This window comes from Brachionichthys hirsutus, chromosome 3, assembly GCF_040956055.1.
Source record: "Brachionichthys hirsutus isolate HB-005 chromosome 3, CSIRO-AGI_Bhir_v1, whole genome shotgun sequence".
Lineage (NCBI taxonomy): Eukaryota > Metazoa > Chordata > Actinopteri > Lophiiformes > Brachionichthyidae > Brachionichthys > Brachionichthys hirsutus.
This window is the reverse complement of record NC_090899.1, coordinates 16,677,961-16,703,457: the sequence shown is the minus strand read 5'-3', so window position 1 is coordinate 16,703,457 and position 25,497 is coordinate 16,677,961. Positions and strand designations below refer to the sequence as shown.

General features: G+C 46.6%; 1 protein-coding gene across 1 annotated transcript in view; it reads left to right on the top strand.

The window, feature by feature from the left end:
* The window catches only part of dtnbp1a (dystrobrevin binding protein 1a), a 33,047-nt gene extending 13,296 nt beyond the window's left edge, over nt 1-19,751 (top strand). Inside the window, exons 6-9 of the mRNA XM_068759559.1 lie at nt 6,613-6,745; nt 9,661-9,683; nt 13,649-13,795; nt 19,257-19,751. Coding sequence (XP_068615660.1) covers nt 6,613-6,745; nt 9,661-9,683; nt 13,649-13,795; nt 19,257-19,399 — 446 coding nt within the window. The 3' untranslated portion in view covers nt 19,400-19,751. The remainder of the gene's footprint in view (nt 1-6,612; nt 6,746-9,660; nt 9,684-13,648; nt 13,796-19,256) is intronic.
* The last annotated feature ends 5,746 nt before the right edge of the window (nt 19,752-25,497 follow it).

Genomic DNA, 25,497 nt, shown 5'->3' with positions numbered 1-25,497 from the left:
ACTGTACTTGTACTGTAATACATGCTACTGTTTGACTGCACTTGTACGCTAACATTCTATCTAATAAATATATTCGTCATCATCATCGTCACACCTGTGCTCACACTATGACCCGAACAAAGAACTGAAACTGTCTGCAGATGCCTCATCCTATGGACTGGGAGCAGTCCTTTTTCAAAAAGAGGGTGAGGAGTGGAGACCTGTAGCATATGCATCACGCTCCTTGACAGAGACGGAGCAGAAATATGCGCAAGTGAAGAAATAGGCACTTGGACTAACGTGGGATTTAAAGATTTTCTCATCGGGAGACACTTCTCCTTAGAGACTGATCACAAGCCAGTCAGCCTTCTGGGACAACAAAGAGAGTGCAATGGATTTATTTGTGCTCCTTAATTCTACCCCTTCCATCCAACCATCACCAAGAGTTGTCCCAATACACCAGGTTCACATCAGCCTCTAGAGGAAAGTATGGATCACCAAGTTCTCAGGAGATCTGAGGAAGAAGAGAGAGAGCATAGTGAGAGCCACAAACACTGAACCAGCAACCTCCACTGACTCAGAGACCTGTGGGCGGAGTTAACTCAGATCGAGTTTTGATTGGTGCTGGAGTGGTGGACCTGGCATGCGTGAAACCTCCACCTAAGAACGGGGGAGTCATCCCGGACCCAACAATGGAGACATGAGCCCCCAGATCACCCCAAGCAGCCACTGCAACCCGAGAACGACCCCCGGGGCCCCCCCAGAGCCACACGCAGAATAACCAACCCAGGGCCCTAGAGCGACTGACACCGATTCAGCCGATGAAACCAAGGCCAGTGCAACGGCACGGGGTACAGCAGGCCGGCCCGGTGCCCCACCAGCACCAAACACCTTACCCCCCACAACCACCCAGGCGCCCACCCCCCTCCAAGCACCCTCCACCCATCCTACCCCCGTGTGGATCACAGATACCAAAAGTGAAGGGACAATCGTCTCATCTCACTCCAGACCCCGCTCGTATGTGGTGGAGAGCCAGTCAGGAGCCATCAGGAGGAATAGGCATCATCTATTGCCATTGCCTAAAATCACACCAAATGTACAAACACCAAGTACAGCAGAGGGCGCTCCGCCCACACCAAACAGATCTGAGTCTGCAGCTCAGACGCCAGAGATGGTTTCCCCAGGTTTTGTCAGAACGAGGTTTGGCAGAGTTGTCATCAAGCCACAAAGACTGAACTTATGAAAGTAAATGGGTTTAAATGGAATCAAAGTGTTAATGAAAAGTACAGTTCCATAGTATGTAAAATGAAGAGAAAAAATATTCTGTGTTTTATTCATGCAGTGAGAAATTCACTTCATTTCAAATGTGCCGTGAACGGGTTTGGTTTATGTTATCTTGAAGTTTGAAGGCGCTGAATAAATGCAGTCCAGTTGCTCTACAATGTGTCTCATGAATCCTTACGCCCCAATACCACAACAGCGGAGCTCTTTACAGCACTCTCCCTCGCTCTCGCCATGGCGACGCAGCTGCCACAGAGACGATGAACACGAGCAAATCTAGCATCCTCCTGTCAATTTTCATCTACATTTTAAGCTCTGGCTTCTTCACTTTCCTCACGTCTTTGCTGACGCCGTGATTCAGACTGTTCATATATAATTATATATTTTTGTCTATGTATTTACGTAGTAGAAGTATATTCTTGTGTTTTTAGACCAATTTGTCAAAACAGGCAGGGATCACTTTAACATCTGCACCGGTGAACTTGGTGTTACGATCCTCCGTGTTCACTTCTTGGGTCTTAATTTTTGCCCCGGTACCACCTACCTGAAGCAATGACATAAAACTCGAACAATGACTGACACCATGAATGTTGTCGTATTCGAGCACATATGCATCCATCCATCCATCCATCCATTTTCATCCGCTTATCCGGGGCCGGGTCGCGGGGGCAGCAGCCCAAGCCACCTTATCTGGCTCCTCTCAACACGGAGGAGCAGCGGCTCTACTCCGAGCTCCTCCCGGATGACTGAGCTTCTCACCCTATCTCTAAGGGAGAGCCCAGCCCCCCTACGGAGGAAGCTCATTTCAGCCGCTTGTACCCGCGATCTTGTTCTTTCGGTCACTACCCAAAGCTCCGTGACCATAGGTGAGGGTAGAAACGAAGATCGACCGGTAAATCGAGAGCTTTGCCCTTCAACTCAGTTCTCTCTTCACCATGACGGATCTGTGCAGAGTCCGCATCACTGCAGACGCTGCACCGATCCGCTAGTCGATCTCCCGCTCCATTCTTCCCTCACTCGTGAACAAGACCCTGAGGTACTTGAACTCCTCCACTTGGGGCAGGATCTCCTCCCCGACCTGGAGGGTGCACTCCACCCTTTTCCGGCTGAGAACCATGGCCTCGGATTTAGAGGTGCTGATTCTCATCCCGGCCGCTTCACATGCGGCTGGAACCGATCCAGTGAGAGCTGGAGGGCGTGGCCTGATGAAGCCAACAGGATCACGTCGTCTGCAAAAAGCAGCGATCCAATCCTGAGGTCACCAAACCGAACCCCCTCAACGCCCCGGCTGCACCTAGAAATTCTGTCCGTAAAGGTTCTGAACAGAATCGGTGACAAAGGGCAGCCCTGGCAGAGTCCAAACCGCACTGGAAATAGGTCCGACTTATTGCCGGCAATGTAGACCAAGCTCTGGCACCGGTCATATAGGGAGCGGACACCCCATACTCCCGGAGCACCCCCACAGGACTCCCAGAGGGACACGGTCGAATGCCTTCTCCAAATCCACAAAACACATGTGGACTGGTTGGGCAAACTCCCATGCACCCTCAAGGACCCTGCCTAGGGTGTAGAGCTGGTCCACAGTTCCACGGCCAGGACGAAAACCACATTGCTCCTCCTGAATCCGAGGTTCGACTATCCGGTGGACCCTCCAAAGGCACTGCCCCCGATGTCCATGTGATGTTGCAGAGTCGTGTCAACCATGACAGCCCTACAACATCTACCTTGGTAACCTCGGCCCCAGAGATAGAAGAGCTCACCCACGAGTCCCCAGGCCCTGCTTCCTCACTGGAAGGCATGTCGGTGGGATTGAGGAGGTATTCGAAGTAGTCCCTCCACTGATCTATGACGTCTCGAGTTGAGGTTAGCAGCGCACTGTCCCCACCATACACAGTGTTGACCGTGCGCTGCTTCCCCCTCCTGAGATGGCGGATGGTGGTCCAGAACCTCTTCGAAGCCGTCCGGAAGTCTTTTTCCATGGCCTCACCAAACTCCTCCCATGCCCGGGTTTTTGCCTCAGCAACCACGGTAGCTGCACTCCGCTTGGACTGTCGGTACCTGTCTGCTGCCTCCGGAGTCCCACAGGCCAAAAAGGCCTGATAGGACTCCTTTTTCAGCTTGACGGCATCCCTCACCACCGATGTCCACAAAGAGGTTCGGGAATTGCCGCCACGACAGGCACCGACCACCTTACGGCCACAGCACCGATCGGCCGCTTCGACAATGGAGGCACGAAACATGGTCCACTCAGACTCAATGTCCCCTGCCTCCCCCGGTACATGGTCGAAGCTCTCCAGGAGGTGGGAGTTAAAACTCCTTCTGACAGGAGATTCTGCCAGACGTTCCCAACAGACCCTCACAATACGTTTGGGCCTGCCAGGTCTGTCCGGCATCCTCCCCCACCATCGGAGTTGACTCGCCACCAGGTGATGATCGGTTGACAGCTCCGCCCCTCTCTCCACCCGAGTGTCCAAGACATGCGGCCGCAAGTCCGGTGAGACGACTACAAAGTCGATCATCGAACTGCGGCCTAGGGTGTCCTGGTGCCAAGTGGGGCAGCAGTGGCTCAGTGGGTTGGGCCCTGGGCTGGGAAAAGGAGAAGTCCACTGCTTCCCCGGTTCGAGTCCCAGCTCTGGTGGAATGTGGAGTGTGGGCTGGTGACTGGAGAGTGGCCAGTGAGCCCTTGAGCAAGGCACTGTCCCCGCTAACGGCTCCAGGTGCGCCGTGTGCTAGGGCCCTTTGATACACGTATTAGTGTGTGGTTGTTTTAAGGGGCCCATTCAGTGAAAATTTGATTTCATTGTGTGTGTCCGCAGATGATGATTAATAAAAGTATTTCATTTCATTTAAGTGCACATATGGACACCCTTATGCTTGAACATGGTGTTCGTTATGGACAATCTGTGATGAGCACAGAAGTCCAGTAACAAAACACCACTCTGGTTCCGACCAGGGGGGCCATCCCTCCCAATCACCCCCCTCCAGGGCTGACTGTCATTGCCAACATGGTCGTTGAAGTCCCCCAACAGAACGAGGGAATCCTCAGAAGGAGCACTCTCCAGTACTCCAAGGACTCCGAAAACGGTGGATACTCTGAACTGCTGTTTGGACCATAGGCACAAACAACAGTCAGGATCCGCCCCCCCACCCGAAGGCGGAGGGAGGCTACCCTCTCGTTTATTGGGGTAAACTCCAATATACAGGCACTGAGCCGGGAGGCAATAAGTATTGCCACCCCTGCCCGGCGCCTCTCACCAGTGGCAACTCCAGAGTGGAAGAGAGTCCAACCCCTCTCAAGAAGGGTGGTTCCGGAGCCCTTGCTGTGTGTCGAGGTGAGGCCAACTATATCCAATCGGAACTTCTCAACCTCGCACACCAGCTCGGGCTCCTTCCACACCAGAGAGGTGATGTTTCACGTCCCTAGAGCTAGTTTCTGGAGCCGAGGGTCGGACTGCCAAGGTCCCCGCCTTCGGCTGCCGCCCAGCTCACACTGCATCCGACCCCTCCGGTCCCTCCTATGGGTGGTGAGCCCACAGGAGGCAAGTTATACAAAGAAGAGAAATAAAACACAGTTAAGCAATTCCACATCTGCTTCGATCCGTCAGTAATCTCTTGCCTTCGATGGGGCTTGTGTGACCCAATCGGAACTCATGCGTGAACTCTCTCTGAACTTCGTTTTGCAGGACAGTTCAGGCAAAGCTTGCAAATGTAGCTTTTACTTGACTTGGGGACGTACAGGGATGGATAATTATCTAAATAATTATCTGAAATCGTACCTTGAGGAACGAGAACAAATGGTGGACATAAACGGAACCTTGTCCTTGTCCCTCCCGGTGAGCTGTGGGGTTCCTCAAGGAAGCATTCTAGGGCCGTTACTGTTCCTCCTATACATTAACGACATGAGTGCTGCCTGTAACTGCAAATTGTTCCTGTTTGCTGATGACTCAGCACTCCTGATTTCGGGAGAGGACAAAGTGCAGGTTGAGGAGGCTCTCAGCTCTGAGGTCACCAGAATCCGTACTTGGCTTACGGATAACAAACTGTCACTACATCTTGGTAAAACAGAATCTATTCTTTTTGGGTCAAGACACTCTACGTGAGATAAATGTTGATGATTTCAAGGTCACGGTCGATAATACAGTAATCTCCAGCAAAGAAGAGATTACCTATTTGGGCTGTGTTCTTGACAAATACCTGTCTGGCGATAGTATGGCAACTAAGGTGATCAAAAAAGTCAATCAAAGAACAAGATTTTTGGGCAGAATGTCTACTTTTGTCGACAAAAGTGCTCTCCGGACTCTTGCTGGAGCCCTCGTTCAGCCCCTCTTTGACTATGCTAGCACCTCCTGGTACTCCAACATCAAAGTGTCCCTGAAAACCAGGCTCCGAACTTCCCATAACAAACTGATTCGGCTACTCCTCAATCTGGGGCCCATGACCCACCTTCTTCCTGGACATTTTGCTAGCCTAAAATGGCTCAGGGTAGAAGACAGGGTTAAACAGCTCAAAATGGGATTGGCATTTAAAATAGTCAATGCAGCTCTGCCCTCAGTCCCCTCAATCCCTGCATACCTGAATAAACACCTCCACAGATTTAGTGACACCCACAGCCACAACACTAGAGGGAGCTCAAACAACAACCTGATTACCCCCTCCTATAGGACTAACATGGGTAAATCATCTTTTTATAATACTGCCCCCTAAGGGTGGAACTGTTTGACTCCTGCCCTCAAAACATGCACCTCTTTGGCCTCCTTCAAAACGGCCCTAAAAATACACCTTTCAGGGGGGCAGAAACGGAGATAGTCATCACGACTCTCTCCGGATCAACCCCCCCCCCCCCCCCTTTTTCTCCACCTACGTTGTACATATTATGTGTCTTTTTTATTTATTGTTATTTTGCATCAATTGAGTAATTTAATATTAGTTTTATTTGTATTGTTAATTGTGGATGATTTATGTACTAAGGACTTTCAATGGAAACAAGACCGCAAGGGCTTTTTAGAAATGCTCCTCTGAGACAGGATGTTTGACTGTACTTGTACTGCTCTAACATTCTATCTAATAAATATATTCATCATCATCACATACGAGAAATGTTGGAGCCTTCACATGACACTTCTGATTGCAAGCTTTGCCAATAATCTCTTATCTTTTCAACTGTGCTAGCTCATGCTAATATTTTCTGATCTCTAGATATGTAAATCGTATGCTGATTAAATTATATCATTTCTGAGTGTTGGTGGTAAAATACTGTTTGTCATCTTAAAATGTTTATATTTGAGGTGCCCTAGAGTTCACAAAGAAAGATGTACTTATACATTTACTGAGTTTCACTGTGTGTGTGTCCAGCTCATTTGGAAGGTGACTTTGAGGAAATTGAGAGCAGACTGGTGTACCTGGAGACTCTGTGTGTTCAGTGTGAACAACAGATGTCAGAACAGCAACATATCAACGAACTAGAAGCCTATAAGGAAAAGAAGAGGTATGTGAATATGTTTTTTCTTTGTGCTTTAATACATTTTAAACATCAAAGAACAATAGGATGCTTGAATAGAGTTTATGACCTCACTGCTTTCTGAGTATTCCACCAAAATTCAGCAATTTTATACTCATTCAGGTCGCACTGGACAATTTAGTGTAACCAATTCGCCTAATTTGCATGTTTTTGATGGTGCGAGGAAGCCAGAGAACCACGCACACACGGGGAGAACATGCAAACTCCTCACAGAAACGCCACAAGTTGGATTCGAACCTGTGGCCTTCTTGATATGAGGCAACAATGCTAACCACTGCGCCACCGTGCTGCCCAATTTTATACTGTAATCATTAAATTAATTTAAGTTACATTTTATTTATATAGCGCCAGATCATAACAGAAAGTTATCTCAAGGCATTTTACAGGATTAGCAGGGAAACACAGAACAAAAGTTGACCCACAAGAGGAAGAACTTTGGCAACGGAGGCAAGGAAAAACTTCCCTTTAACGGGCAGAAACCTTGGACAGAACCTAGGCTCATGGTGGACGGCCATCTGTCTGGACAGGCGAGAGAGAGAGAGAGGGATAGAGGGTAAGCAAGCAATAACTGATACCCAGACAGCTCATGTTTGTCATTCATTGTCAGGTCATTTGGTTGGTTCTGTGTTTGCCTGGTCATAGTACATAATATTCTGTGGGTCTTGAAATATGGGGACGGTACTGAGCGCATGGCAGAGCTGTCAACGGCTGCTATAGAATGAGTTCAAGTCCTGCTGATGGTGGTGCCCAGGAAGTGGCAAAATACTGTCTGTTCGTCTGTTAGCAAGATAATTCAAACACTGTGGATCTAGATCCAGAAGAATCCGCCATGACTGAAGTGCCTTTTGTGAATAACTTCTAAGCTAATGATATCAATGTGAATCTAATTGCGAACGTTTTGCTTTCATGGTTAAGGAATCTAAAAATATAGATAAAATGAATGTAGGGCCATTATTTTTGGGGTAAATTACAATATAGGGAGACGAGGTGCTCGACGGAGGTCTGCGCTCTGAGTTCTTTTCTCGTTTCATATGATTTTCTCAAACTTTGATTTTTATGAGTTATTGTGGTTAATAAAGTTAAAGGTCCCATATTATGAAAAACTCACTTTTCCCATGTTTCTACACAATTATGGTGAGTTTGGGTCCTTATCAACCCCAAAACAGCTAAATAAACCATCAAGTCAATCGTTCGTAGTTTGCGTAGGTCTGTAATCACCTCCTGAAATCACGCCCCTTGTGACATCAAGATGTTGCGTGCATCCTCTCCCTTCTTTACGTCTATTCCTTGTAGCTTCACTGTCCCCCCTGGGACCTTCTCATGTACACACATGTACTCTGTTTTACTCCTGCTCACCTTCATTCCTCTCTTTTCTAGAGCAGACCTCCACTTCTCTAGATTCTCCTCTACCTGCAGACCACAATGTCATCTGCAAACATCATATTCAGAGGAGCTTCCTGTCTCACCTCATCTGTTAGTCTATCCATCACCATGACAACCAAAAAGGGGCTCAGAGCTGGTCCCTGGTGCATCCCACCTCTACACTAAACTCCTGTTACTCCTACTGCACACTTCACTGCTGTCCTACATGTCCTGAACTACTCTGACATACTTCTCTGCCACTCCAGACGTCCTCATGCAGTACCACAGTACCTCATGCAGTACCACAGTACATCATGCAGTACTACAGTACCTCATGCAGTACCACAGTTCCTCTCTGGACACCCTGTCCTAGGCTTTCTCTAGATCTACAAAGACACAATGCAGCTCCTTCTGACCTTCCCTGTACTTCTCCATTGCTAGCCTCAATGCTAACATTGTGTCTGTGGTACTCTTCCTCGGCATAAAGACATACTGCTGCTCACAAATACTCACTTCTGTCCTTCGTCTAGCCTCAAACACCTTTTCCCCATAACATCGTTACTCATCAGCTTTATCCTCTACAGTTTCCACAACTCTGTTTGTCTCCCTTCTTCTGTGCTGTGGCTCAGTTGGTCGTCCAGTGATCATAAAGTCGGTGGTTCGAATCCCAGCTCTGACTGTCTGCATGTCAAAGTGTCCTTGGGCAAGACACTGAACCCCAAATTGCTCCCAGTGGGTCTGGCAGCACCTTGCATGGCAGCAGTCGCCCACTGGAGTGTGAATGAATGGGTGAATGTGAGGCCTCATGTCGGTTGTTTGTCGGTTTAGGGAATTTAATAAACCGGACACCTCCTTCCAGTCTTTCGGGGTACCGGTCGTCATGGTTACACAAGCCGTGAATACAATGTTTCACTTTTTTGCCTTTGTGTAACATGCAAACCGAAGCGCGCTAAGCTTGTTTGTATGAGGAAGCAAACCGATACACATGCACGTGTAGCCCAGAGATGACTTGCAGTGTCATGATTGGTCATAGCCCACGAATAACGCCACTTTTAACGTCAACTCAAACTTCCGTGGTGACAACTGTTGTATTGTGTTGTTTTTTGTATAATTCTGCATAGTTATTGACCATTAGACCGTGGTGTAAACTGTAAAGATATATTTTATAAGCGACACTTCTCTTAGATCATGCTGTCTTGGCCCAGATACTTTAGGCTCAAGATTAAAAAAAAACATTTGTGAAGCTTTTGTACCATCTTTGCAAAATAAATTGGAAGTAATTGGAAGAGTTGATTTCAATACTTTTTAATCAACTCTCACACATTCACAGCCACATATTCATAAATACCACTTTCACAGACATCGCCTCAATTTTCATTTTTACATCCTCATTGTCTGATACAAGAGTGACCCTAACCCTCCTGATGAGGGAATATGATTTTTTTTAGAGAAAAAGAATGACACAGGCTTATTTTGTCTGATACGTTTGCTAATTGTTCATATCTGATGTTTTGTAACAGGAGGGGATTGGAGTCGCTACAAGGTAAGCTACTGGAGTGTAATCGGCCATGTCTTGTGTGCCTGCATTTTTAATGACTTAAACAACTGACTAATTTATGACTCAAGCTGTGAATTTGTTTTTTTGGCCTCTTTTCAAAAATGTTATTTTGTTCTGTTGTCACATTTTATTGTGTGGTATGTATTAACAAAATAGAGAAGAAGATATGCAAACACAAGGAAGTGTGAATTATTTTTTATGTAATTATTATTTAGGGTACCCAGAGAGGAACTGTGGTCCTGCATGAGGAAGTCTTGAGTGGCAGAGAAGTATGTCAGAGTAGTTCAGGACATGTATGAACTTGCCTTTAGTGTAGAGGTGGGATGCACCAGGGATCAGCTCTGAGCCCCTTTTTGGTTGCCATGGTGATGGATAGACTAACAGATGAGGTGAGACAGGAAGCTCCTGAATGTGATGTTTGCAGATGACATTGTGATCTGCAGGTAGAGGAGAATCTAGAGAAGTGGAGGTCTGCTCTAGAAAAGAGAGGGATGAAGGTGAGCAGCAGTAAAACAGAGTACATGTGTGTACATGAGAAGGTCCCAGGGGGGACAGTGAAGCTACAAGGAATAGACGTAAAGAAGGGAGAGGACTTCAACAGGGTCGCTGCAGGTTTTTAAAAGGTAGTAAGTTAAATTAGGCCAAATTAAGCCCAGTAAAAAGTAGCAAGCATCATCTAGCGTGGTAGAAATTTTTCGAGCCCCCATCCAACTGGGACTATCCTATTTTCAATTTGTGTAATTTACGTGCAGGCCTTAAATCTCCTTAAATTACTAAACTTGCATGAATTAATTTTTATGTTGTGAGTAGGACCTGAGTGACAGGAAATGGTGTACCTTGCATGGGCGTTGATTTGCGTTTGCGATTCAATCTGGCATGTGACTAAACAACCTCTGCGCGAGTACTTTCTTTCAGACATGGGCAAGAGCAAATTTTCCAAAATCTGGCTGGAGGAATTAGAATTTAAAGACTGGCTTAGTTGGCAACAGCCGGGAGGCTTATTGCAAGGTCTGTAAGAAGACTATAAATGTTACCTGGATGGGTGTGAACACGGTTAAATCGCACATGGACTCGAGTAGCCGCCACCGCTGTCGTTATTTTGTACTGGCGCTACGGTTAGTTAAAATGATTGTGGTCGTGATGCTAATTTACGTTAGCCCGTCTATAGCGTTGTCCATTATGTGTTGGCATTAAGCTTGCAGACTTTGTGTAGGGTTAATATTGAAGGCATTACTATATTGTTAGTGGTAATTTGACAACCAGTAAAACATTATACGTGTTTTAGTTCTTCTTTGTTTATGTGTTTAGTTTTACAGTTGAACTTGCCTTGTAGTGCCACTAACTGGCACTAAAGCTACTTGTTTAAAGGCTTGATGATGATGAATATATTTATTAGATAGAATGTTGGAGCAGTACAAGTACAGTCAAACAGTAGTATGTATTACAGTACAAGTACAGTCAAACATCCTGTCTCAGAGGAGCATTTCTAAAAAGCCCTTGCGGTCTTGTTTCCGTTGAAAGTCCTTCGTACATAAATCATCGACATTTAAAAATACAAATAAAACTAATATTAAATTACTCAATTGATGCAAAATAACAATAAAATAAAAAGACACTTAATACGTGCAACGTAGGTGGACAAAAAAAGGGGGGGGGGGGTTGATCCGGAGAGAGTCGTGATGACTATCTCCATTTCTGTCCCCCTGAAAAGTGTATTTTTAGGGCCGTTTTGAAGGAGGCCAAAGAGGTGCTGCGCTCGTCAACCATCGGGCGACCAACACACCCACGCCCACACACACGACACTCAACAGCACACACCCTGACACTAAACAACACACATACCGACACACACAAACACGAGTTGACTCGCTGCGCTTGTCAACTCGTGTTTGTGTGTGTAATTAGGTGCTGAAAAAAAAACCTGAAAAAAAATATTATTATGGCCACGCCCCCAGACACACAGGAAGGCGGCCATATTGGATTGAAATTTAAAAACTGCTGAGTCAGCATTAATGCTGACGGTGCATTTGAACGAACTCCTCCTCGGGGGTTTCACCAAATGAGCTGAAATTCAGTGTACACCATCTAGAGACTTGGGGCATCAAAAGTTATCCAAATTATTTTTATACATTTCACGGTTTCCGTGCGGCAAAGCTCCAAACTTGAGGTAGAATTTTGAGCGTTTTTGTACACCAAAAATTGCTCCCGTTTGCACACACACACTCCAATCCAAACCAGATTTTAAACACTTATTGACCCTTCCTACCTGGACACTTTAAAAGTGAAATTTTGACAATTGGCCTTACAGCGCCCCCTAGAGAACGATAACAACAATTGAATGGGAATTTAAAAAATAGTTTGCCAGAAATTATTGAAACTTACCAGAAGATTTCCTCATGTGGTCCCGATCAAAAAACACAATCGTAACCATGTTGTTGTTTTTACGGTGTTACTATGGTAATGGCCAAAGTTCCCCATGTTAGTCTATGACAAACGACACGATATTATCCCATTATATTTAAAAAGACATATTACCATGGAAACGTCCCAAATTTGCCACATACAATCTAACCCGCATGCCGGTCGGAAAACTCAATCGTAACCATGTTGTTGTTTTTACGGTGTTACTATGGTAATGGCCAAAGTTCCCCATGTTAGTCTATGACAAACGACACGATATTATCCCATTATTTAAAAAGACATATTACCATGGAAACGTCCCAAATTTGCCACACACATTCTCACACACATGCTGGTTGAAAAGGCAATGACACCCAGGCTGCATTTTTTACGCTGTTGCCATGGCGATGGACACCCCTCCTATGGGGAGGGGTCCGACGCCAACTTTGTCGGACAGCCACGAAACTCGGTACAGACATGCGTCATGTCAGGGCAAAACATTTTTTTATTATAGCCACGCCCCCAGACACACAGGAAGGCGGCCATATTGGATTGAAACTTAAAAACTCCTGATGGCAGATGGCCATATAATCCAAATAACGATTTGACTAAACTGTGAGCTACTCATGCAGCTCAAATCTAAACACTTGCGAAGCACTCAGGACAAAAGCGGCGTGCATCGGCGGGTCAGCTCATCGGCCTGTCGGCCGGCGAGGGCCTACAACGCCGCTTGAGGCTTTAATATTAATTTGTTTTGGAAACATATTTAATTACTTTACTCTACGCTGCTACAGTTGAACGTTAAAGTCGTGCTGGTCGTAAAGAATATTGTGAAGGGAGTAAATTATCTGTATAAACCCTGTTCAGGTACCTCGAGTCAACAGTGAGATTACAAGGAAGAGACGTAAAGAAGGGAGAGGACTTCAGGTACCTCGGGTCAACAGAGCAGAGTGATGGAGAGAATGTGGAAAGGAGGAGAAGAATTGTGTGCAGGCAGGCTGGAACGGGGGGAGGAAAGTATCAGGTGTGCTCTGTGATAGGACGAAGGGACAGGTCTACAAGACAGTGGTGAGGACAGCCATGATGGACGGCTTAGAGACAGTGTCTCTGAGGAAAAGACAGGAGGCGGAGCTAAAAGTGGAGGAGATGAAGATGCTGAGGTTCTCCTTGGGAGTGACCAGGTCGGACAGGATTAGAAATGAGACAATAAGAGGGACAGTGAAGGTTAGACGTTTTGCAAAGGACAGGGTGAAGTGGAGAAGGTTGGGTTGCTGTGGCGACCCCTCATGGGACAAGAAGAAAGTCCAGTAGTAGTAGTAGTAGTAGTAGTAGTGTATGCAACCCTCTCCCCTCAGGCAGGAGGCTACGGTCCATCCGGACCAGAACCTCCCGCCACAAGAACAGCTTCTTCCCCTCTGCCATAAGACTCATGAACACTCAATGATTCTATATTGAAAGATGAAAGACACTGATGAAGAATGTTTTCTGCTAATTGCATGTGAAACACTATCGATTGAAAAGGATTCTAAAATGTGGTGTTCTGTTCAAAGGGGAATTGAATGCTCAGCACGCTCAGAACCTCGCAGAGATTGAGCAGACTACGCTGCAGAAAATGAGAGAACGACAGAAGGTCTATGAAGAAGCCTTTCAAGAAGACATGAAACAATACCTGTCCACTGGGTATGTGCAGCATAGAGGTGAGTGGGCATTATTTATCTCGTACAATTCAACACTATTCAGTTACTTATGATGAAGTATCAGCAGTGTAAATGCAGATTTTGAAGGCTAGTTTAAATTAAAGCTGCACTATGAAATTATTTTTTCTCATATTTTCTATAACAGTTACTTTGTTACTAACTACATTAGGAAAGAGATTATCTTCCCCCAAAAAAACCTCAGAAAACCAATCTTGTGTTCCTCATTTCAAGAATAATTTCCCCCTAAATGCGTACCTTAATCAATCGGAGCCAGGAGGAGTGTCTGACAGAGTCCGTAGCCTCTACTTCCACGAGCTGCTGCATGCATGCAGGGGCCAAGAGGGGCCGTCCTCAGCATGCCCACTAGAGCAGGGCCAAGACACTCCAGGTTTCCTTTCCAACCATCTCTCCAGCTGCTGATCTCACTAATGAGTTCCTTCTCTTAAATTGTAGGAGGTGTTGTCTATTAAAACTTGCTTTAGTGACCGGCTGGAAGGAAAACCCGCAGCGTCTCGGCACCCAACTTCCGGATGGCGCCTCCTACGGTCGCCCTGGTGATGTCGTGCGTTCTGTGTTGTCTGTTTTTTAACGTTAGTTGTGCGTCTGCGTGCTCTTACACCCGTGCAGAGCTTCTAAACTTTAGATCGACTCCCACGGACCTTTTACCCGTTTTTTTAGTTTCTGCTGCAGAATTAGTCCATGTTTTGGTGAAACGAGTGAGACGCCGGAGAAGAGGGAAGCGTGCCGGCGCTCTCGTCCGACTCCGTAAACCGGGACCTTGCACCCCCTTACCCAGAATATTCCTCTCCAACGTCCGTTCTCTCAGCACCAAGCTGGACGAGCCGGCGCTGCTGATGAGGAGAAATAAGGACTTTTCCTCCTCTTGTGTTTTGTGCTTTACGGAGACGTGGCTCAGCGCACAGATCCCGGACAGCGCGCTCCGGCTGGAGGATTTCCACCTCTTACGCGCGGATCGTGACCCGCTGCTCCCCCGTAAGGCCAAAGGCGGCGGACTCTGCTTCTAGATCAACAACGGCTGGTGCTCCGACGTGACTGCGATCCAACACGGTTCTCCTGCTCTGGAATACTTCTTCATTCACTGTAAACCATTTTACTCTCCCCGTGAGTTCGCTTCATTCATCCTGGCAGCTGTTTACATCCCGCCGGCCGCCGACGTGCACGAGGCTCAACGTGCGCTCCAGGAAAATATTTTGTGTTTGGAGCGGACTTTCCCTGATTCTCTTGTTATTGTTCTTGGTGACTTTAACAAGGGAAATCTGAGCCAGGAACTTCCCAAATACAGACAGTTTATTAAAGCCCCACCAGAGAGGAGAACACGCTGGACCATTGCTACACGACGGTGGGCGGGGCCTATCGTGCTGTACCACATGCTGCCCTCGGACTATCAGACCACGTGGTCATCCACCACCGGACACGGTGACCTCATGGATCAGCTACAATCCCACTCTCCATTCCGTGTAGCGGTTCGGTTCTTTATGATGGTGATGAATATATGTATTCGACAGAATGTTAGAGGGGTACAAGTACAGTCAAACAATAGCATGTACAGTAGTCCCTCATTTTCCACGGGGGTTACGTTCTAAAAACAACCCGCAATAAGTGAAATCCGCAATGTAGTGATCTTTATTTTATTTTAGTTATTATACATGTACATAAATGTTTTAAGGCTGTAAAACCCCTCACCACACACTTTATACACGTTTAACAGTCAGGCATTAATCTAAATAGATTGTTTCAGTATTATAGAATGAAACCAAAGATCAAAACCTTTTCAGAACTAAACATTTGTTGGAGAAATATAAATATATAGTACGTACAGTAAACGTTTTCCTGTTAATAATGTTAAGGCGTGCAGGTCGAGGAAAGAGCCGCTTGGAGTGCAGAAGAACAAATATTCTACTCGTGCTGTCTTTAGCCTCTCATGCTGCTTTATTGGATAGCTTAGCACAGCGGAACGGCAGCGGCTACATGTATCAACAGGAAGAAACAAAACCCAAAAGGGACGTGACGTTTATGCTCCTACAAAATAAAAGCCTCTTTTTACACAGAGAATAAGAGCGCTATAAAACAAACGCTTAACAAATAAACATGATAGCTTTTAGAAATAACGAATTTAATTTTAATGATCAACCTACGAGGTTGAACACATGAGAAATGATTAATAGCAACTCGCGTGTATTTCACAGTTCCTCCGACCGGCACATTCGGACGTTTCAAGGCGCGTTCAAGTGCAAAAATAAAATCTGAAAAATTGCATTAAAAAACTCTGCGAAGTCGCGGAAGATGAACCGCATTATATTGAGGGACTACTTTATTACAGTACAAGTACAGTCAAACTATATAATGTATTAGAGTACAAGTACAGTCAAACAGTAGTATGTATTACAGTACAAGTACAGTCAAACTATATAATGTATTACAGTACAAGTACAGTCACACAGTAGCATGTATTACAGTACAAGTACAGTCAAACATCCTGTCTCAGAGGAGCATTTCTAAAAAGCCCTTGCGGTCTTGTTTCCGTTGAAAGTCCTTCGTACATAAATCATCGACATTTAACAATACAAATAAAAATAATATTAAATTACTCAATTGATGCAAAATAACAATAAAATAAAAAGAAACTTAATATGTACAACGTAGGTGGACAAAAAGGGGGGGGGGGGTTGATCCGGAGAGAGTCGTGATGACTATCTCCGTTTCTGTCCCCCTGAAAGGTGTATTTTTGTATTTTTAGGGCCTTTTTGAAGGAGGCCAAAGAGGTGCATGTTTTGAGGGCAGGAGTCAAACAGTTCCACCCTTGGGTGGCCGTATTGTAAAAAGATGATTTACCCATGTTAGTCCTATAGGAGGGGGTAATCAGGTTGTTGTTTGAGCTCCCTCTAGTGTTGTGGCTGTGGAGGTGTTTATTCAGGTATGCAGGGATTGAGGGGACTGAGGGCAGAGCTGCATTGACTATTTTAAATGCCAATCCCATTTTGAGTTGTTTAACCCTGTCTTCTACCCTGAGCCATTTTAGGCTAGCAAAATGTCCAGGAAGAAGGTGGGTCATGGGTCCCAGATTGAGGAGTTATCAATTCTGTTAACTGTTAAAGAACACGGCTTAGCACTAACATGTTAAGCCGTGTTCTTTATTTACTTGCAGTAGAGGATGTGAAGTGATATTTTCCTTCAAAGTTTTCGTATGCTGTGTGAGAATTTTTTTTGTATATTGCGAGTGTTTCCTCCCTTTGATGTTATATCCTCTTTGCAAGTTGCCCTGCTGTCATCCTTTTCGTGTGAAATACAGGCAAACTTTGTAAAGTTTGTTTCGCCGAGGCGCCATGTTTCCTAGTAGCTGTCTGGCGAGTGAAGTCGCTAAACACGTTACATAGCTTATGCAACGTGTTTAGCGACTTCATTCGTCTTATGCAACGTGTTTAGCGACTTCATTCGTCTTATGCAACGTGTTTAGCGACTTCATTCGTCTTATGCAACGTGTTTAGCTACTTCATTCGTCTTATGCAACGTGTTTAGCTACTTCATTCGTCTTATGCAACGTGTTTAGCTACTTCATTCGTCTTATGCAACGTGTTTAGCGACTTCATTCGTCTTATGCAACGTGTTTAGCGACTTCATTCGTCTTATGCAACGTGTTTAGCGACTTCATTCGTCTTATGCAACGTGTTTAGCTACTTCATTCGTCTTATGCAACGTGTTTAGCGACTTCATTCGTGCCCATTGGTATCAAGTGAATCGTTTGCAAAAATAGCAAACAATTCCAAGGAATTGGATCACTAGGAACCGGTTTTCAACAAAAAAATGGTTTTCGATTCCCATCCCGAGTGGGGAATGGACTTTGTTGTGCAATGGCACTGTGAAATATTTACAGACAGTCATTTAGAACAGATTTAAGGCGCTTAGCAAGTTGGTACCTTACGCGCGTCTTTAAATGTCTAATATTTTCATTATTTTTATGAAGAAAAAATCATTTCTAGCCTGAAAAGGGAGAAACTACTTCTGTACTTTCGGTTTGTCCCATTCGGGGTCACCACAGCAAATCAATGTTCTCCACTTCACCCTGTCCTTTGCATCGTCCTCCCCAACACCAGCCACTCTCATGTCCTCCCTCACTACGTCCATGTCTCTTCTCCTGGGTCGTCCTCTAGTCCTGTCCTTTGCATCGTCCTCCCCAACACCAGCCACTCTCATGTCCTCCCTCACTACGTCCATGTCTCTTCTCCTGGGTCGTCCTCTAGCCCTGTCCTTTGCATCGTCCTCCCCAACACCAGCCACTCTCATGTCCTCCCTCACTACGTCCATGTCTCTTCTCCTGGGTCGTCCTCTAGTCCTGTTCCCTGGCAACCCAGGGAACAGGACTAACCCTAAAAAAAGGGAACTAACCCTAAAGAAAATGGTAATAAAGTTATTCTTTGTTGTAAGTTGATCTATATTTCTTTCTTTTTCATATTTCTTTGTATGTTAATAAGGATACAAGAGTGTTTTTTTTCGGGGGGGGGGGCGCGAAATGTTTTTTTCTTCCTAGGGGGGGCGCGACAGAAATAATTGAGAAGCACTGCCTCTAAGCCGTCCATCATGTCTGTCCTCACCACCGTCTCTAAGCCGTCCATCATGGCTGTCCTCACCACCGTCTCTAAGCCGTCCATCATGGCTGTCCTCACCACTGTCTCTAAGCCGTCCATCATGCTGTCCTCACCACTGTCTCTAAGCCGTCCATCATGTCTGTCCTCACCACTGTCTCAAAGCCGTCCATCATGGCTGTCCTCACCACTGTCTCTAAGCCGTCCATCATGGCTGTCCTCACCACTGTCTCTAAGCCGTCCATCATGGCTGTCCTCACCACTGTCTCTAAGCCGTCCATCATGGCTGTCCTCACCACTGTCTTGTAGACCTGTCCCTTCGTCCTATCACAGAGCACACCTGATACTTTCCTCCCCCCGTTCCAGCCTGCCTGCACACGATTCTTCACCTCCTTTCCACATTCTCTCCATCACTCTGCTCTGTTGACCCGAGGTACCTGAAGTCCTCTCCCTTCTTTACGTCTATTCCTTGTAGCTTCACTGTCCCCCCTGGGACCTTCTCATGTACACACATGAGAAAAGAGTAAATAAATGAATGAAATAAATTTCCTAACCACACAGATTAATGCAAAATAAAATCTGTATCTATGGGTAAATGAGATTTGGGTTTGGAAATCTAAGTGTTTTGGAACACAAGTCCTGCGATGGGAGACGAGTCTCTATCTTTAGGAACAACATCAGCACTAACCGCATGTTAGATGTTAGCTTGGTGAAATTGGATTCCAAAGCTGATTATGGTTTCATAAAGCAACTATGTATTGTAAAATCACAAAATACCCTGACTCCTTGTTTGTCAGCATTCACAAATGGTTGCATGCTAGTTTTGATGAAGATTGCGTGTTTTTTGTGTGTGTTTGTAGAATCATCATCGGAACCTGATGGATGTGTTCTGGATCAGATCACAATAAGTAACCGGTCAGACCTGGAGGCTTTGGATGACTTTCTCAACTCCCCTGATGATGACAGTACTGGATCATCACTGACTGCTGGTGACCCGAACTGAGGCTATCTGCAAGCTATTAAAAATTCAAGACAGACAGTTGCTGCTTGGGCTGGGCAATAGGACTTAAAACCAGCGTCGCTATTATCATTATTTACACCCGTTCCTCTTTTGCAGCAGCTGCAGCAGGCAACGCTTATACCCTTGTCGTATGTTCTAAAACGTTTTCTACTTACAGTAGCACAAGAGCTAGAATCTAGGGGGGAAATCTGACTCCTCTAGCAAAACCTAGTGCTGCTAATGCCATTCATATGAATCAACTTTTACTTTAATAAATTTGCCTACTAAAATCTTAGGTGGACCATTTTTGTAAGCTTAATTGTTAACGGTTATCTTCACTAGTGAAGTGAAATAAATCAGGATTTTGCTTTTCTGGTAAATCACTTTCTGCTGCCAGATCATGAAAAATACAAATTCTCCCATGGAAACAAAGGTGGCGCTGGATCGACACGGAAGCTCGACACCTACAGGAAATTGCAGTGGCGATGGTGTTACTCTGTGTGCCCCTTTGCATTGGGCAGAAGATGGAGCCCAACACGAATTCACTCAAATGTGTTCAAGCTCGTCTGAATCTGTGAGGAACCAAATCAGCCTGACGCTTCCCACAAACAATCAACTGTTCAATGAGAATGCAGAATGGAGCAAGTAGCCTGAGGGGCATCAGAGGAGGAGCCGTTCATCCATCGTTCAACCACGGAGGAGCTGTTCATCCATCGTTAAACCACGGAGGAGCTGTTCATCCATCGTTAAACCACGGAGGAGCTCTTCATCCATCGTTAAACCACGGAGGAGCTGTTCATCCATCGTTCAACCACGGAGGAGCTGTTCATCCATCGTTAAACCACGGAGGAGCTGTTCATCCATCGTTAAACCACGGAGGAGCTGTTCATCCATCGTTAAACCACGGAGGAGCTGTTCATCCATCGTTAAACCACGGAGGAGCTGTTCATCCATCGTTCAACCACGGAGGAGCTGTTCATCCATCGTTAAACCACGGAGGAGCTGTTCATCCATCGTTAAACCACGGAGGAGCTGTTCATCCATCGTTAAACCACGGAGGAGCTGTTCATCCATCGTTAAACCACGGAGGAGCTGTTCATCCATCGTTAAACCACGGAGGAGCTGTTCATCCATCGTTAAACCACGGAGGAGCTGTTCATCCATCGTTCAACCACGGAGGAGCTGTTCATCCATCGTTCAATCACGGAGGAGCTGTTCATCCATCGTTCAACCACGGAGGAGCTGTTCATCCATCGTTAAATCACGGAGGAGCTGTTCATCCATCGTTAAACCACGGAGGAGCTGTTCATCCATCGTTAAATCACGGAGGAGCTGTTCATCCATCGTTCAACCACGGAGGAGCTGTTCATCCATCGTTAAATCACGGAGGAGCTGTTCATCCATCGTTCAATCACGGAGGAGCTGTTCATCCATCGTTCAACCACGGAGGAGCTGTTCATCCATCGTTAAACCACGGAGGAGCTGTTCATCCATCGTTCAACCACGGAGGAGTTGTTCATCCATCGTTAAATCACGGAGGAGCTGTTCATCCATCGTTCAATCACGGAGGAGCTGTTCATCCGTCGTTCAACCACGGAGGAGCTGTTCATCCATCGTTAAACCACGGAGGAGCTGTTCATCCATCGTTAAACCACGGAGGAGCTGTTCATCCATCGTTAAACCACGGAGGAGCTGTTCATCCATCGTTAAACCACGGAGGAGCTGTTCATCCACATCCATCGTTAAACCACGGAGGAGCTGTTCATCCATCGTTCAACCACGGAGGAGCTGTTCATCCATCGTTAAATCACGGAGGAGCTGTTCATCCGTCGTTCAACCACGGAGGAGCTGTTCATCCATCGTTCAATCACGGAGGAGCTGTTCATCCATCGTTAAACCACGGAGGAGCTGTTCATCCATCGTTAAACCACGGAGGAGCTGTTCATCCATCGTTAAACCACGGAGGAGCTGTTCATCCATCGTTAAACCACGGAGGAGCTGTTCATCCATCGTTCAACCACGGAGGAGCTGTTCATCCATCGTTAAACCACGGAGGAGCTGTTCATCCATCGTTAAACCACGGAGGAGCTGTTCATCCATCGTTAAACCAAGGAGGAGCTGTTCATCCATCGTTAAATCACGGAGGAGCTGTTCATCCATCGTTAAACCACGGAGGAGCTGTTCATCCATCGTTAAACCACGGAGGAGCTGTTCATCCATCGTTCAACCACGGAGGAGCTGTTCATCCATCGTTAAACCACGGAGGAGCTGTTCATCCATCGTTAAATCACGGAGGAGCTGTTCATCCATCGTTAAATCACGGAGGAGCTGTTCATCCATCGTTAAACCACGGAGGAGCTGTTCATCCATCGTTAAACCACGGAGGAGCTGTTCATCCATCGTTAAACCACGGAGGAGCTGTTCATCCATCGTTAAACCACGGAGGAGCTGTTCATCCATCGTTCAACCACGGAGGAGCTGTTCATCCATCGTTAAACCACGGAGGAGCTGTTCATCCATCGTTAAACCACGGAGGAGCTGTTCATCCATCGTTCAACCACGGAGGAGCTGTTCATCCATCGTTAAACCACGGAGGAGCTGTTCATCCATCGTTAAACCACGGAGGAGCTGTTCATCCATCGTTAAACCACGGAGGAGCTGTTCATCCATCGTTAAACCACGGAGGAGCTGTTCATCCATCGTTAAACCACGGAGGAGCTGTTCATCCATCGTTAAACCACGGAGGAGCTGTTCATCCATCGTTAAACCACGGAGGAGCTGTTCATCCATCGTTAAACCACGGAGGAGCTGTTCATCCATCGTTCAATCACGGAGGAGCTGTTCATCCATCGTTAAATCACGGAGGAGCTCTTCATCCATCGTTAAACCACGGAGGAGCTGTTCATCCATCGTTAAACCACGGAGGAGCTGTTCATCCATCGTTAAACCACGGAGGAGCTGTTCATCCATCGTTAAACCACGGAGGAGCTGTTCATCCATCGTTAAACCAAGGAGGAGCTGTTCATCCATCGTTAAATCACGGAGGAGCTGTTCATCCATCGTTAAACCACGGAGGAGCTGTTCATCCATCGTTAAACCACGGAGGAGCTGTTCATCCATCGTTCAACCACGGAGGAGCTGTTCATCCATCGTTAAACCACGGAGGAGCTGTTCATCCATCGTTAAATCACGGAGGAGCTGTTCATCCATCGTTAAATCACGGAGGAGCTGTTCATCCATCGTTAAACCACGGAGGAGCTGTTCATCCATCGTTAAACCACGGAGGAGCTGTTCATCCATCGTTAAACCACGGAGGAGCTGTTCATCCATCGTTAAACCACGGAGGAGCTGTTCATCCATCGTTAAACCACGGAGGAGCTGTTCATCCATCGTTCAACCACGGAGGAGCTGTTCATCCATCGTTAAACCACGGAGGAGCTGTTCATCCATCGTTAAACCACGGAGGAGCTGTTCATCCATCGTTAAACCACGGAGGAGCTGTTCATCCATCGTTAAACCACGGAGGAGCTGTTCATCCATCGTTAAACCACGGAGGAGCTGTTCATCCATCGTTAAACCACGGAGGAGCTGTTCATCCATCGTTAAATCACGGAGGAGCTGTTCATCCATCGTTAAATCACGGAGGAGCTGTTCATCCATCGTTAAATCACGGAGGAGCTGTTCATCCATCGTTAAACCACGGAGGAGCTGTTCATCCATCGTTAAACCACGGAGGAGCTGTTCATCCATCGTTCAACCACGGAGGAGCTGTTCATCCATCGTTAAACCACGGAGGAGCTGTTCATCCATCGTTAAATCACGGAGGAGCTGTTCATCCATCGTTAAATCACGGAGGAGCTGTTCATCCATCGTTAAACCACGGAGGAGCTGTTCATCCATCGTTAAACCACGGAGGAGCTGTTCATCCATCGTTAAACCACGGAGGAGCTGTTCATCCATCGTTAAACCACGGAGGAGCTGTTCATCCATCGTTAAACCACGGAGGAGCTGTTCATCCATCGTTAAACCACGGAGGAGCTGTTCATCCATCGTTAAACCACGGAGGAGCTGTTCATCCATCGTTAAACCACGGAGGAGCTGTTCATCCATCGTTAAACCACGGAGGAGCTGTTCATCCATCGTTAAACCACGGAGGAGCTGTTCATCCATCGTTCAACCACGGAGGAGCTGTTCATCCATCGTTCAATCACGGAGGAGCTGTTCATCCATCGTTCAACCACGGAGGAGCTGTTCATCCATCGTTAAATCACGGAGGAGCTGTTCATCCATCGTTAAACCACGGAGGAGCTGTTCATCCATCGTTAAATCACGGAGGAGCTGTTCATCCATCGTTCAACCACGGAGGAGCTGTTCATCCATCGTTAAATCACGGAGGAGCTGTTCATCCATCGTTCAATCAAGGAGGAGCTGTTCATCCATCGTTCAACCACGGAGGAGCTGTTCATCCATCGTTAAACCACGGAGGAGCTGTTCATCCATCGTTCAACCACGGAGGAGTTGTTCATCCATCGTTAAATCACGGAGGAGCTGTTCATCCGTCGTTCAATCACGGAGGAGCTGTTCATCCGTCGTTCAACCACGGAGGAGCTGTTCATCCATCGTTAAACCACGGAGGAGCTGTTCATCCATCGTTAAACCACGGAGGAGCTGTTCATCCATCGTTAAACCACGGAGGAGCTGTTCATCCACATCCATCGTTAAACCACGGAGGAGCTGTTCATCCACATCCATCGTTAAACCACGGAGGAGCTGTTCATCCATCGTTCAACCACGGAGGAGCTGTTCATCCGTCGTTAAATCACGGAGGAGCTGTTCATCCGTCGTTCAACCACGGAGGAGCTGTTCATCCATCGTTCAATCACGGAGGAGCTGTTCATCCATCGTTAAACCACGGAGGAGCTGTTCATCCATCGTTAAACCACGGAGGAGCTGTTCATCCATCGTTAAACCACGGAGGAGCTGTTCATCCATCGTTAAACCACGGAGGAGCTGTTCATCCATCGTTCAACCACGGAGGAGCTGTTCATCCATCGTTAAACCACGGAGGAGCTGTTCATCCATCGTTAAACCACGGAGGAGCTGTTCATCCATCGTTAAACCAAGGAGGAGCTGTTCATCCATCGTTAAATCACGGAGGAGCTGTTCATCCATCGTTAAACCACGGAGGAGCTGTTCATCCATCGTTAAACCACGGAGGAGCTGTTCATCCATCGTTCAACCACGGAGGAGCTGTTCATCCATCGTTAAACCACGGAGGAGCTGTTCATCCATCGTTAAATCACGGAGGAGCTGTTCATCCATCGTTAAATCACGGAGGAGCTGTTCATCCATCGTTAAACCACGGAGGAGCTGTTCATCCATCGTTAAACCACGGAGGAGCTGTTCATCCATCGTTAAACCACGGAGGAGCTGTTCATCCATCGTTAAACCACGGAGGAGCTGTTCATCCATCGTTAAACCACGGAGGAGCTGTTCATCCATCGTTAAACCACGGAGGAGCTGTTCATCCATCGTTAAACCACGGAGGAGCTGTTCATCCATCGTTAAACCACGGAGGAGCTGTTCATCCATCGTTAAACCACGGAGGAGCTGTTCATCCATCGTTCAACCACGGAGGAGCTGTTCATCCATCGTTAAACCACGGAGGAGCTGTTCATCCATCGTTAAATCACGGAGGAGCTGTTCATCCATCGTTAAACCACGGAGGAGCTGTTCATCCATCGTTAAACCACGGAGGAGCTGTTCATCCATCGTTAAACCACGGAGGAGCTGTTCATCCACATCCATCGTTCAATCACGGAGGAGCTGTTCATCCATCGTTAAACCACGGAGGAGCTGTTCATCCATCGTTAAACCACGGAGGAGCTGTTCATCCATCGTTCAACCACGGAGGAGCTGTTCATCCATCGTTAAACCACGGAGGAGCTGTTCATCCATCGTTAAACCACGGAGGAGCTGTTCATCCATCGTTAAACCACGGAGGAGCTGTTCATCCATCGTTAAACCACGGAGGAGCTGTTCATCCATCGTTAAACCACGGAGGAGCTGTTCATCCATCGTTAAACCACGGAGGAGCTGTT